We start from the raw sequence: 15811 nt of genomic DNA on the forward strand, positions 1-15811 counted from the left end.
AACACAGAGACAGAGAGGCCTAGAGAGCCATGCAGACAGTGTGGTTACTTACTTCCATACGGGGAGCCTGTGGGTGAGCCGTTCAGGAATCCTGGTGATCCAGGAACACCTAGGTTGGCCATAGGAACATTGCTGTAGCCATTCATACTGTTACTGGAGGTACTGTAATTAGACTGCTGAGGTGTGGAGCTGGAAGAGTAACCCCGAGGAGAGATGCTGCTTGTGTTGCGGATGTACCCTTGACAAGGAAGGAAAGGCCCAGGTAAATCAAGCAGAATCTACACGTGGATGGCACAGGTCCACTCTGGCCCAGACCGTCACACCACCAAGCTACTCCTGGACAGCCATGGGAAGTGGGAGTTTGTTTTCAGATTTATTTTTTTAAATGGACATAGCAGTTGTAGAAATCCATAAAGTACATACTGTGTGATATTTTGACACATGCAGATAATATACAATGATCAAATCAGGGGAACCAAGATATCTGTCACTGTGTCTATCATTCCTTAGCAATGGAAATATTTAAAATCCTCTCTTCAAGGTATTTTGAAATATACAGTAAATTATTAACTGTGGTCACCAAACTATGCGATGCACTAGAATTTATTCCCTATCTCTAATTGTAGTTTTGTATCCAATAACAAGTCTTCTCCCCTCACTTCCCCATCCTACATAACATCCCTTTCTCTTCTTTCACACCTGCACTCATCTTCTCCTGCTCACATGAAAGGGCTGTGGGAAAGCCACTTCCAGTTGTAAATCTTATGACACTGGAGTCCTATGAGATATTAATTGGTGTCACTGCGAAAAGCATTCGGTGGTCAGGTGAAGCCCGGTAGGCAGATGTGATATACTGTGGCCATTTCCTGAAGATATATTAGATCCCACCTATCCTTTTGTAGGACAAACTCACCTTAGGCAAAAAGAATAAGGAAGTCTCTTCCAATAGATGAATAAAACTATAAATAAATTATTCCAAGGTAAAAGACAGTTCTGTTAAAACAGACCCAACCCGTGCATTAGGAACAGGTACTCCTTTTAAAAATGATTTATAATAGACTTATACTAGCCCTTTAATAATAAAGTCACCCTTGGCAAAAAATACATAATATACTATATGTGTAAAAGTCTAGTTGGCTGTATAAGTTCATTGCTATATATTTGTGTTTTTTTTAATGGTAGCAAAGTTTTATTAAAGGTAGGAAAAGAAACAGGCTCTGCAGAGCAATTTGGGCCAAGTACAAGTGGGAACCAAAGTACACCCTACAGCATGAGGGCGGCCATCATGCAAGAGAGAGCACAGCAGCTCCATATATTTGTGTATAAGATAATACACAGGAGATATTGCCAAATAAAACCAAGTTTTTCACTCTTTGTTATCAAGAAGAGAGTTCTGGGTGTAATAAATTCTAATGGTGATATTTAGCCTCTTTATTTCTCAACCTTATTATAACAGCAGCAGAAATATAAATTTTATTCAATTAATACCTGTAACCCTAGTTCCAATATGCCTAAACCCTTTTACATTTACAATAGGCAATCTCATCCTTGAATATTTCCTGTCAATGGGACCTACCTGGTACCAAGAAAGCTAGAATCTGACAATACACCACCTATGATGTTGAAATAATGGAATCCACAATGGTGTCGGTTACCTGGGGACACTCTCTGATGGATGGATGGTTTGACTCATGCTCTAACTCTTATTCCAGCAGAGCCAACCTCCTAAATGTAGAAGACGTGCTTGAATTCTGACTCTGAGAAAGGTAGTACCTTGATTATTTCCTTGTGTTGACTCTGAGATGCTGACTCCAAGCTGACTGCCATATGAATTGATTCCCATCATACCACTGTGAGCTGGGGAGCTGGAAAGAGCTGGAATCTGGCTGGGATTCCTGGGCACACTGTAGAGGGCTTCAGCAATGTCTGCAGCTCGCTTCAAAATGATGTCCTACAAAATGGCAGATGAGCATGAGCATTTCATCCACCACGAAGGGACCAACTTAATAGAGCATGAGATATTAGGGTCTAACCTGGTTATTGTGGGGTGTGCCATAGAGGGCCTCCACTAGATCTGCAGCTCTTTTTAACAGCATTTCCTGCAAAGAAAAGGGAAAGGTGTATTGGGAGGGTAACAATCAACAGTAAAACTCAAAATAACAAACTAGAGAAAATTACAGATAAAAATCAAAAGTCCCTCACAACACTTCCAAAGGTAAATAATTATCCAATCGGCTCAACATCTGGTTTGACAGGTAGAACATAACTATACATGTGAATCCCTCTACCAATATATATCCACATGAATTTCACTGCTATGAAGTGTCGCTGTAGAAGGTTGTGTTACCCCAGTTTAAAAAAAAAGTCAACTAAATTGAGAGTGGAGTCGGTTAAAATTAATATCATGGAAATTCTATTATAAGCTACTTTCAGAGCATTGTATTGCAAAACTCTGGTACTCTAATTAACCAAATACTCTTAAAATGATTGATGGACCTGAGCTTAACTGTTTGCCAAGGAGTTGTCCAGAGTACTGAAATTATCTTGGCAATGCTTTCTGCAAAATTTTATTCCAATAAAGATGAATTCTTTCAATAATATTTCCCCCTGTTCACTTTAACTTTTATTAGTGATTACTAATCCCTCTCCACTCATTTTGTCTTTTCCACCTCCTGTTTTTTACAGCCTTTTAAATTGCTATTAACCTACTTTCCAGATATCATCTAATTTAATGGTGGGGCTGGGGATTTTTCCAGGAGGATAATAAAGGTGTGATGTAGAAGCAACTAGTGCTGGAATTTTACTCCCAGTACAGAATAGAGAACAAGGTATTTTATAATTAGTATGTTTAAAGTGCAAGTATAAATGTCAACATTTAACAGTTTCTCATCAGTTGAATGACAACTAATAAAGTGATGTATTGTTAAAACAAAGTATGGGTCAGACGTACAATGTAGGTTTCATAAGCAAGTTCATTTAAAAGTGATACACCTTACAGATGTATATGTGGAGGTATTTTTATCTTTATTATATTCTGATGTACATATTAGGCCATTAATACATAATTGGTTGTGGGTTGAAGCCCTCCTGCAATTATGGGTAAAAAAATTATATTTAAATGTAAAGGAATGAAAGCTCACCCTTTTAAGCAACTATGCAAATATTTCTTTTCATGAAATTGATGATGCTTTATAAGCTTAATATTCTTGTAGCAAATCTATTTTACATGCCAAATTTTCAGATTTCATATTTCCTCAGAGATTAAACGTATATTCATAGTCAGTAGAAATTTTATATTCATCTTGTATTTAAAGCCTAGCCAATTCCAGGCCTGATTAATTTTGATGGGAGTCAAGTGGCTGGATTTGTCTAATTTTGCTGAATTTTTATAGAAAGGTTTTCATGTCTATCTCCAAAGCCTGTTACCTTTGCTAATCTCTCTGGATCTCCAGGATGCCTTGGGATAACTTTCTGCAGTCTCTGGAAGCCATAGTCTATGGTGGGTTCATTTAATGCTGAAAGACAAAAATCCTCTCTTTGAGTCTGCATTCAGACCACAAAACAAAGCTTGTACTTAAGTCTTCACAAGTAACCGGAAGTTTCTGGTGCTGTCTTAACAGCTGACCAAGATGGATGCAGTCAGATGGAGGTTTTGCTATTGACACTGATTAATTCACACACAAATTTAGAATTTATAATAATTTTATGATTTCCCATTAGGATACCATTTCAAAATTCCAGGACTATTGCCATTATCTTACTATTTCTTCCTTAAGTACACACTCCTACAATTCTGCTCATTTTCAAACAGTCCAAATATACAATCAGAGCACAATTTCTTATGAAGATAATAAGCTACTTTCATATTATTCCCTCTTCTACTCTGTCTCTCTTCTGCAAGCATCCCTTTTCATCCACTTATTCTTCTAAATGCCATTTTTTCATAATCATTCTCTCAAATATTTACACCCATGCATACATAAACATATCAGCTTGTTCTCATTAAATGCTTTTCTGAAAATATTTTTAAAAATTTCTGTTGCTAAATACATATTCACAATTTGCCATTGTATTTAGCAACCTCTACATTCTTTAAAATATTAGCTCCCAGTGCAAGGTCTATGGGAGCAGAGCTCATTTTGTTTCACCACTGTGTTCACATTGTTTAAGACCAAGCCTGGCACACAGTAGGCACTTAGTAGGTCCAAAACGAATGAGTCAATGAACACATGATATTCTTCAGTATTTCTACTACTATAAAGAGTTTTCCAAGTTTGTTCCTTTATTCTTTCTTCCTCCCCTTTTCATTTCCCAAGTTTGTTGTTTAAATTTTATGGTTTTTTAAAATTAATGCATGACCAAAGTAAAGTAAAAGATACAAAGAACCAAATAATAATTGCCCGTACTCGTGTTAGGCAGCAATAAACACTAGAAGGTGAATTTTTTTAATCTTCTGTTTTGCATATGTATTTTATGAACATCTGTTCATATTATTCTGTCAAAACAACACCTTTTATTTAAAAATTATAAACAATTTAGAATATATAGCAAAAATACAATCATTTATAAATCTACTAATTAAGAAATGACGGGGGGCTGGGGATTTAGCTCAGTGGCAAAGCGCCTGCCTGGAAAGCTCAAAGCTGTGAGTTCGATTCCTGGTACCGGAAGAAAAACAAAACAAAACAACAAAAAAAGAAATGACCAGGATTAATACTTTTGCTTATATCCCTCTAGATTTAAATACACACAACACAAATAGTATTCACACTTCTAGATAACCTACTTTTTAACCACTGAACAATACTGTGTACCATAATGTTTTCTTCATGTTATTAAACATTTTTATAAGATTATTAAAATTCCTGCATACTTTTCCATGACATGATCTATAATTTATTTAAATAGTCTCCTAATGTTGGGTACTTAATGTCATCCTAATTTTTCACTATTATAAAAATCAGAGCAATAGTCATCCTTTGCATATAACTTTAATTATTTCAAATGGAAAATGCCAAGAATTAGAATTACTGGACCAAAAATTATAATCTATATTTCAGGGCTTTCACATATAATGTTAATCATTCTTTAGAAGTATATGTGACTTTATTCTCCCCCCAGCAATGCATATAGTCACTTCAGCTTATACTCTGTAGTCAAGTGATGTTGACAATTTTTTTCTTTTTTTCTTTTTTTGGTACCGGGAATCAAACTCAGGACCTTGCACTTGCCAGGCAGGCGCTTGTGCCACTGAGCTACATCCCCAGCCCGACAGTTTTTTTGTTATGTTTGCTGTTCATTTTCGTTTCTCTTCTTACGAACTTCTTAATATTTCCTGTACTCTTTTCTGTTGGGGGTTAGTCTTTTCTTTTTACTTGCAAAAATACTTTATTAAGATTTTTAACACTTTGTCATCATGTAACATTATCACATCTCAATTTGTCCATAGCTGTCCTATTCAGAAGGGTATCCTAACCCCAAGATCTGGTAAGTATACACATTTGCATGCAAGCACACATACACAAAAGTATACAATCATGAGCAGCATAACAATTCAATCAACAACAAGCAACATATACCACAATATATGCCCCAGAACCTAGGAGTGAGTGTAGTGGTTTTGTGTGAATACATTGTATGATGTTTGTACAACTAAGAAATCACCTAATGACGCATTTCCCAGAACGTAGTCCCATCGGTAGGCAATGCATGACTATATGCATACAACACAATATATACATATATACATGAATTCTTAAATTATTTAACTTATCTAGATTTCTCTTTGTCATGGAATATTTACAACTTTACATCCCATGTTATGGAGTGGTTTCCAGATATTCAGTTCTGTTGCATTGAGTCATGTTTTTATTCTGAGGGAGACTCACATTCTTGTAGTTGTGACATGCAGTATTCAGTGATAAAAGTGCCCTTCCACAAATACACATGCTTTCAAAACTGCATTTCTCTCAACTCATCCATTTACTCTTACATAGGTACCTTAAGGAAATTTCAAAATATATTTCAGTGTTGTTAGACCAATAAGTAAAGAAAAAATAATGGTTCTTATAATATCAATATTCAATCTTCTTTAGGTCACCAGAAAAGAGTACTGCGTTCTTTGTATTGGTGTAAAGCTTTTTATTTTGATATGCTCCTTACTTCTTATTGTGAATATGATATCACCTTACCATGCTTTCTAAGAGTTTTGGTTTTTTATATCCGTGTGAGGGTGGTTTGTGGCCATTTACGGTAGTCACTAAAAGAATCAGCTTTAGAGTTGAATAGGACTTGGGTTTGAGTTCCAGCCCAAATCACTAGTTTTTATCATTTAAAACCTGTCTCAGGGTTGGTGACCCAAAGTACTGAAAATAATTTATATAATGTCCCCTCACAGTGCTTGGCATATAAAAGATATTAACCAAAGGCTGCTATCATTATTTTGAAACCAACCCCTCACACATGGCACTGTATTTTTCCATTCCTTTTCTTTGGCTTTTACATTAATAACATCTACATATAATGATCATGTCTGCCTTCTTTATAGATATATTAATCCCATTTAGTTCTGTCTTTCCCTTCTTGTGTGGGCTGAAACTTCTCAAACAACACTCAGAAATGCGGATGATGGGTAACTCTCACTTGTTTTCCTCTACACAGAAAACACACCAACATTTCACCGCCAAATATAGTCTTGCTTATTTGAAACAGATATTATTTACCATGCTTCAACAGAAACTTTATCAGGATGTGGTAGAATGCTAGAAAATTACAGTCATAGAATTTTTCTCCTTTGACCCACTTATATTTTGTAAAATAATATTTCACAATTCAACATTGACTCACAGATGTTAATATAACTTTCTCAGTGTATTTGTACACCCAGTTTGTTGATTTTTTAATGATTCCTGGTGTGAGGATTAAATCAATCATGTTAGGGAGAATAGCGTCCAGTGCACAGTGCTCACGCCGGGGTTGGTTGTTGTTGTGTTTTAGGGAATGACATGTCCGCGTGAATAGCTGGGATTGTGCACACCGTTCTGTTCAACAAATGAATGGATCTTATTTTATACCAGCTTGGAAAGTACAATGAGAAGCTGTCTGTATTTCAGCCTGTGCTCTATAAAACTTGTACAGCATGGATACTACCCCTTGAATAAGAATTTGAAAGTAAAATTGCTCTTGTCAAGGTCACCGGTAGCATTTTAAGTAAACCAAGAACATTCCCATTCGTATCTCAACCGCAAGTTAGCATGTGCTGCCCACACCCTCTCCCTCTGGAACCTTCCTACCCGAGCTCTCCCGAACTCACTCTGCTCCGCTCTGGCCTGCCTCTGGCCACGCTGTCTCAGCCCACTTTGAGGCTGCTCTTTCTCTGCCTGTTGATAAATGTTCGTGCTTCTCCACACTGTTGCCAAGATCTTCTTCCTGCCTGTACAGTCTCCTGAGTAAATGTACCCTTGCCTCTCTGATTCCCACGTCCAGCTGCACACTGACCATTGATAGCTCTAGCCAGGCGGCTGGCCAGGGAGTCAGCCAAACAGACCCAGCTGCTGGCTGGACATCCCCACTTGGACGTGCCACGGGTTCCTCCCACTCCAGGTCTCCAAACTCCCTGGATTCCCAGTGAAAAACAACATAGCCCAACAGATTTCCAGCCAGAAACCTTGGGTGCATTCCTTATTCCCAATATCATCTGTATTTTTTGTAGGAAAAGCATTTGTTTCCTCAAGATTTTACATATTTTATCTTAGATTAAATACAGGATTTATTTAAAATGTCTAACCTCTATCTCTCATTCTACCTCTCCTCAGTGGTAATTTCCTAAATAGTCATGTTACTAATTTTAATGTCCTTTTATTTTGAGAAGAAAGCACTAAAACCTCTGGATAATTGAGCATTAAATTGTCAACTGTTTATGTCAGCTAACTGCACTGGATTTTTAAGAGGTAGCCTGTACAGTAACTGCTTTTTGGAGTTTGAGTTTTTTGTGAGTTAATACATATTAGTCTTGCCTGCGTTCTATAGATAACGTTTGACTGTTTTATTTAATATATCTTAACAGCACGTTGTTTAACATACTTAACCATTTTTACCACTATAAATTTGTCCCTTCATGGCCTCCTTACGTTTCTACTACTGCTCTTCCCTAGTAGAAGAATCCTGAGAGCAGCTTCCCCCTGCACTCCAATGCAAACCTGAGCACTCAAAGCACATGGGCACATTTCTGACATATGAATGGCACATTCTGGGGCCATGAGGCAGATGAAACACTTACACTCACATTACCATCTTGCCCAGAAACACACGTAAGAAGAGCTATGTGCATAATTGGAATCATTCTGTAAACTTTTTTCTACTTAGTATTAAAATGTCAGCAATTCCAGAAGCCTCTTTCTTGAATAACAAGCGTTTTTAGTGTCTGTAATATACAATAATGAAAACAGTCATTACCACGCTCAGACCGTACTGAAGGCTTACGATGTTATGGACATAGTAAACTAAGCTTTTTATATGTGTTAGCTCTTTTAATCCCCATTGCAACCTGATGCTGTGGCTTTACCCCTGTGTGAAATGCAGTTCTAGGTGGTAAAGATGGGATCTGATCCCTGGCTTCTCTAATGCCCAAACCTGCTCTCTCATCTTTTCTGCAGTGGAACTAAAGCTGTCGCCCCCAGCCCTCTCTGTGCTTCCTCCTAGCTTCCAGCAAAGGGCTGCAGGCATGGAGTGTGAAGCCACCAGGGTAGCCCAACTTCTCACTCCCCAAGAGTGAGAAAAGCCCCATTTGGTATCAACCAGTGACAACGAGCAGCTGCCTGGTGCTATAGAGCAAATAGACTTGGGGACGAAATTCTCTAAATCGGTCATTGCCTCCTCCTTTGTGAACTATGCACTGTTTTCTTGTCTGCAGTGCCTCTTTTCTTAGGTGGAGAAAATTGAGAAATGATAGATACGGGTACACTCACAATATGCTGCAGACAGATGAAGGGACTACTCCAGGTGAGAAGTGTAACTGCTCACTCTCTCTCCATTCCTGTTCTGCCCCTGCCTTTCATCTGCTCAGCCACTCGCCCCAGCAGGTGCCCACTGCCTGGCATAATAGCACCGTGGTGATCCACTCATGGCCAACAATGTTCTTCTTTGGTCTTTCTGCCGCTCGCAGAGGAATTCTCAGAGATGAGGCTCTCTGGTCCCTCCCCCAGGTAGAAGGCAGATGAGTTTCTCTTTGCAAGAACGTATTAGACATTTATTCTGCTTGTTCTCCCTTATCAGACTGAAAATCATCAGGATACAAAGGTCTCGTGTCTGCTTATCTTTCCTGCCATCCCCTCCCCATCTCCTCCCACACGCCTTAGAAAGTGCAGATTATCTCAGCCACCCTGGGTGAACAATTCACACTTCAAATGGAATAAGAAGATTAGACACCACCATCTCTTTTTTATGTTGACTATCTTTGGCAGGTCCCTGCCACCAAACTTCATGGGCATAAATTGTGGGATGAGTCATGTGTGTATCCAAATAAGAAGTATGGTGAGATACCATGTTGTTAGCTACATGGACAGGGAATAATCACACACACACACACACACACACACACACACACACACTGATGTAATCAGTGCACATTTGTTTGAAATAGAAATCACAAAGTCAAAACTACTCAGGATCTATTGACTCATCCGCAAACCACGAGAAGAAATGCCTCCCAAGCATCAGGGTCAGATTTGACAGCTCATAATCTGCTTCCAAACTGGCTTCCCCTCTGAACAGTTCTTTTTGCATCCTATAGATTCAACTTCACTTTCACCTTCCATCTCAGCACCCCCTCCCTGCGTGGTATCCTCTGGCTTTTCAGGCCTGGTGTGAGCCAAGAAAAGCTCAGTTACCTAACAAGGTGCCCAAGACAGCACCAAGACTGCCTCTCCAACCAGGTCACGAACCGCCCGCCATCATCCGTGTAAGTTTACAACCTTGCCTACCGCATGGAGAGCGAGATATTGTGAAGTTCTGCCAACCTTTTGGCTGACAGGGACACAGAGAAATGCTAGCAAGGCAAAAACCAGAATGAATTAAGAATATGCTTCAATCTATAGGCTCTGTTTATCTACGTCTTTCTTTAGTAATATAACATTAAGGTAAAAGGTCATATCCCCACTGAAATATAATTTATATTTACCTTTTATTAAATAATTATGGCATGGCATGAAGTTAAATATTACAGAAGCTAATCAAGGGGGAATTCAATAGAGAAAACTCAGACATGAGAATTTCATCTTTGCTATACATAGAATGTCTTAATCCTCCACTGGGAGTCATTCGGGTTTGCTTAAGGAGTTTAATAATACACATTTCAACTGCCACAGAATCTAAATCCCATTTGGATCAGCCTTGAAAAACTTTCATCAATACCTTGAGATTTTATAACATTTCTCCTGAGAGCCTAGATCTTATATGTCATTTCTCATTTTGATTGTGACTATAATATATGAGGTTACTTACATACCTTGGAAACAACAAATAGATAGAAACTCCAAGCAACTTGTGAAGGGTTTTTGTTTTTAAGTAAATAGTATTTAACTAAAAATATCTGCTGGGAACCTCTCATTTAAAAAACAAAAAGCTGGCTAGTGCTCAATACTAATTTTCCCAAAGGATTGATGAGACATATAAATTCCATATCATTTTTATTTTCTTTCCTTAAGAGACAGTACGGGGACCAGATGATGTTCATCGCAGCTTATGCATCTATTTTTGTTTACCAAACTTGTAATGCTGGCTAACATGAGAAGAAGGCTCTGTGTTAGAGTTCTGGTCAACCCTTCACAACAGAACATCAATGATGCAGGAATCATTTATGCTTTTGATGACCAGGGGTGCAAATCACAAATGCAGAAACATCAACCCCTGGTGGGTTTTCTTTGCAGGAACTGGAGAGGAGAAGGATAAGACGATGGCGTCAGGGGAAGAGCTGAGTGCTCAGCCTGGCTAGTGCTCTGGGTGAGCTGCTGCATCACACTGCTGACCGGAGTTTCAGCTTTATTCTAGCTGCACTGTGCAGTCTACAGATGGTCATCAACAGCCTAAAAAAGTAAACATCCTGAACTGAGAGTGTATTTGCCTAAAGGTACGTTTATCTGCATAAAATGTACACTTAGATGGAAGATTTACAGATCACGTGGTTCACCAAGGAAAACAGCCTATGGAACCAGAGGACCACACAATCCATGTTCTAGATCCCAACATCCTTCAGGAACACAAGGAATAATCAAATGGAATCTTGTACAGGTATTTTGTTCCAAAAAACAAAGCCAAAGGTGGTAGAATCTATGGAATGTGACTTCCAGATGAGCACCAGAGCAGAAGATAACTTCAATGTCCCCAGAGGAGAATACACAGATCAGCAACACCTAGAAGTAGTCTTGGTCAGAGAGCTATTCCCTGCTGACAACGTAGGAAGGTACAGAAGAACCCAGCCTAGGGAGGGCCATGGGGGTGCAGGACAAGCGCTTCCTGGGCCACCTTTAGGACTTCTCTGTTCTCCCCAGTGTCCATGCCTCGTCACCCTCTGAGCCTACTTGGTGACTCCTGCAATGTCAGCCTTCCATTGGGCCATGCTTCTGCCTCTCCTCCTCCTCTTCCTGCTCCCAATCTCCTCATCCAGTCACCTACTTTCTGCCCTATTCCTACCGTGCCCAGCAGTCAAAGGCTATACAGGTTGAATATCCCTTAACTGAAATGCTTGGGACCACCAATGCTTCAGATTTTTGTAGTTTAGATTCTGAAAATTTGCATATGTATAATGAGATATCTCACGGATGAGACATGAAACTCATTTATGTCTCATCTACACCTAAACATAGAGCTTGAAGTTAACTTATGCAACCTTTGTAGTGCACCTGAGTCTAGGGTCAGCTGTGGAATTTCCCAATCATAGCATCATGTCAGTGCTTAAAAGGGTTTGGACTTCTGGAACATTTCAGATGTCAGGTTTTTGGATTGGAGATCATGCTCAACCTGCACTGAATTGGGGTGTGAGTGCTCCTGAGTTAAAATGTGTTCACAGCATCTGATAGTGCAGAGGGGATTCAGTTCACCCTCTCTAGGGATCTACCTTAGATCCTGACACTGCTGATGCCACCTTTGTGCAGTTACTTAGCTGGGTGGATCTTTGGCTGGTTTCTTGGCCAAGACAAATGTCCAGACTAAATGGCCTATAAGACCCCTTGCAAGCTGTTGCATTTTATGATTCAGGGATATTAATATCTTCCCAGTACCTTGGTTCGCTAACTTAATTTGTTCTGTGATTCTGGGGAAGATGGCCAAGGTCATGTTTGTTACCTGATGCAGTTTGCAAACAGAAGCAAAATTTTGCCAAACACACAGATTCACGAGCCAAATTGACCGGGTAAAAAGTGTTCATGACCTGAGTCGTTATGTAGTTATTTGCGGCCATGGTCTTCTCAGAGAATTGGAAGTAGTGAGATTGCTTAACCTTGGTGATGCTGAAATCTCTCTTCACATCTATTTGTTTTAATGGATGTAGCCGGTTTAAAAAAATGAAAGGAATAAAGATCACACAGGAACGCATTATTCAGAAGTGGTATCTGCCTTCGCGGACACAAGAACAAGAATACGAGGAGAGAACCGAGAGCGCGCAAGTGAAAGATTAGATGGAAGCCTTTGATATTTAATCTTAAATGAAATATTAATTTAATATTTAATTACACTTTGGTTTCAAGAAAACTGCAGCTGCAAGACAGATTGTTTGAAGAAGAGAGTAATATACACGGTTAAGGAGACAACTGTAAAAAATTAAAGATAAATTTCAAGGGTAAATCTAAATGCCACAACGGAGCAGTTATGACTATGTGCCTGTTCCCTGTAATACGGTTTTAGACGATTAGAGCTGAGAGTGCCAGTCCATTAAGGAGCTGGGTGTCTCTAGCGAAGCAACATTTCCTACTCTGGGGCTGGCAGCAGGGACATCATTCCTCAGACTCAGCTGGAGGAAGAATCTGTGTTTCCTAAGAGGTGGGGGTGCGGACGACTTTGCAAAAGTGCGGAGCATCAGGAGAGCTGTGGATCCGACCTGTTTCCTCTTTTAACAGGGAACAATTGTACTCAGGCCAGTTTTTGATGTCTGAATTGGGTATTTTTAATGAAAAATCAGTTTCATTTCTTCAGTGGGATTTTTCTTTTTCAGGATAATGCTAGGAGGGGGAAAAAAAAGAAATGCGAAATGCATGAGCTATTAACATTTGAAATCCAGACTGCACATCTGTGCAATGCTGCTCGTGGAGGGGGGCTCTTGTGCAGGGACTGTCTGGCTATGATTTGGGGGACTGTGGGAAAACCGAGGCCTCCCAGTTCTCCTCCCAACTACTGCCTCTTCCTGCTAATGAACTCTCCCACTCAAATAATGAATGGGGGTATTTAATCAGTAAGTTCTTTTTTTTTTTTTTTGCTAAAGTAAAAGATAAGAAGTATGGGGTGGGGGAGTCGTGTGAACTCTTTGGCTTCCCAGTGTCTTGCTTAGCCAGACTGGCTTGGTCTACTTCTAAATCCAGCTACATACCTCACGAACCCTCTGCATACCCCTGGGCCTGCTGGGCCCCTTTGGTCTCTCCTGCTCCCTTTGTTTTCCTTTGACCCCCGCCCTGCCTTGGCTTTGGCCCCTACCAGCAAGTCCAGGTTTGCAGGCTGCCTTGGGTCCCTCTGTTGCTGACAAAACCTTGATTTCTTACCTTAACCAAGGTATCAAGGGTACGAGGTGGCAGGTCTGAAGAATGCATATTTCATGGAAGAGAAGACACACAAAAAGACCACCAACCAGCCAGTAGGGAGGAAACCAACTACACCCTCACACCTACTATGCATCCTCTTTCCAAACGCTTGCCATAGTGAATTCTGCTTATGTTTTTGTGTCTATACACATAGTTATCTTTGCATATGTATATGCCTTCATCTCCACAAGAATGTACCAAGGGTGATCAAAATGTATGCTTAAATGTTTACACGTTTACTACAGATAGACACACTGACAAGAATCCCCCTCAGAATATCCCCCCTACCTGCAAGCACACTTAACCTAACATTCTTGTAACATTCTGAAGCAGTCCTCGAAGTCCTCTTTCACGTCTTGAACAGATGTGATGGAAAAACATAGTGACAGCTGCTGCTGAGGACTATTTAAGGGAAAGGCAGAAGACACTGTGGTGCATCTCACTCTTGCTCAAAGTCAAAATGACCAGGAAAGGTCAATGTTTTTAATCAGTTCAGGACCTTGAGGCAGCTGCAACAACACAACTAAAGACACTAGTGAAAGAGTACTTCCAGAAGTGCTTCAGAAAGTCACAAGATGGTACGGGATAAGTGTATTTAAAGTGAGAGCAGTATTTTGAGGGGGATTCTTGGCGTTGCATCTTTTACTGGAATACACTTAAAAGTTAAACATCCACCATATTTTTGTCACAGATGCTAAGTATGTCCCCATGTTTTGAGGTTGGAAAATGGTACAAAGAGTAGTTATGTGATTCTCCCAGAAGCTGGAATGAAAACCCCAGCCTCTTAACTCAATCACTGCTTCCCCTTTGCCTAACAGCAAGGCTCCAGGCCACCTTCCATGGAGATCCAACATCACTCATGTTGATCAGCAACCCGAAACCTGTGCCCTCTAGCTTTCTACAACATTAATTATTATAGATAGGAGAATTTCTTTCCATAGAATGAATGCAGGGCACTTACTAGGCTCTGAGTCTAGCACATCAACCCGAGATAGCAAGAAACATCCCCATTTGGCACCTGGAAAACTTGGACACAGGTAAGGTATCTTCTGAGATCCTCTTCATGCTCATTGGCTACTGCCTAGTAGCTGTGCCCTTCCTCAGACTAGCAGCTAGAGGAACAAGGCCATGCACAGCTGCCAAATCCAACTATGAGATGAGGCCAAACAAGTGGCCTTGGTATCGTGGCTTCTAATAAGCTGTGTAGAGCATCAAAAAGTACAGGTTAATGGCTAAGAGCAAAGCTTTGGAATGAGACAATTTGGATTGAACCTAGCTTGGTGACCATGGGCAGGTGACTTCATTTGTCTGAACACAACAAGATTATAATGTTGAGATGCTCATAAAAAGCCCATGGAAAAGGACGGTGATTACTAGAGTCATAAGTAAAGTCTTGTCCTACATGCTCAATACATACATGAACTACTACCATCATTTCTCTTTACTAGTCCTGTATTATTATAGCACTTATGGGAAATGTGTTACTCCACAATCAAATGTTTGGCCTGGATTCTGGAAAGAGCTGTAGTAGAGCACAAATAGAGCTACAAAGAGTAACAATAGTAAAAAGCTATGCACATCAACCCACTCCCCACCCCCAGTCCTCAGTGACCTGCCCTTAGCTCATGTAATGTGCTTGGTGGTGGATCCTGTGTGTGGCGATAGTTTCACAGTTTTACACACCAGCAATTCCATCTCCAAGTGCTCTCTGTGCATGTGCACCACCTGAACTTCTGACGGCCAAGAAAGATCTGCATACTGACTGCTGTAGCCCCTTTGGTAGGAGGGTTACTCTTCTTCACTACCCATTCTTGGTGGCAAAGTCAGCAAGGAGAGCAGAAATCGGCTGTCTTCCCCACTAAGCCTCGGGTGGTGCATGCCTCTGGGCTCACACCAGGCAGAGGCAGTTGGTCTCTTCCTGATGAGTTTCGTGTGACTCTCTCAATTGCAGAGCAGCAAGCTGCACCTTAGCAAACTGTGACTGGAGAGAAACAGACCTGCAAGGTCACACGTGTGAACAAAACGTG

The 15811-nt window shown here is 40.2% G+C and overlaps 1 protein-coding gene across 1 annotated transcript in view; it reads right to left on the reverse strand.

Moving 5' to 3' along the window:
- Ebf2 (early B-cell factor 2) overlaps nt 1-15811 on the reverse strand; it is a 185626-nt gene that overhangs the window by 13832 nt on the left and 155983 nt on the right. The window contains exons 11-14 of the mRNA XM_005373722.2: nt 3427-3515; nt 2034-2099; nt 1774-1951; nt 53-238 (exon numbers count right to left, since the gene is read on the reverse strand). Coding sequence (XP_005373779.1) covers nt 53-238; nt 1774-1951; nt 2034-2099; nt 3427-3515 — 519 coding nt within the window. The remainder of the gene's footprint in view (nt 1-52; nt 239-1773; nt 1952-2033; nt 2100-3426; nt 3516-15811) is intronic.

This window comes from Chinchilla lanigera, unplaced genomic scaffold, assembly GCF_000276665.1.
Source record: "Chinchilla lanigera isolate Chin_1 unplaced genomic scaffold, ChiLan1.0 scaffold00002, whole genome shotgun sequence".
Taxonomy (NCBI): domain Eukaryota; kingdom Metazoa; phylum Chordata; class Mammalia; order Rodentia; family Chinchillidae; genus Chinchilla; species Chinchilla lanigera.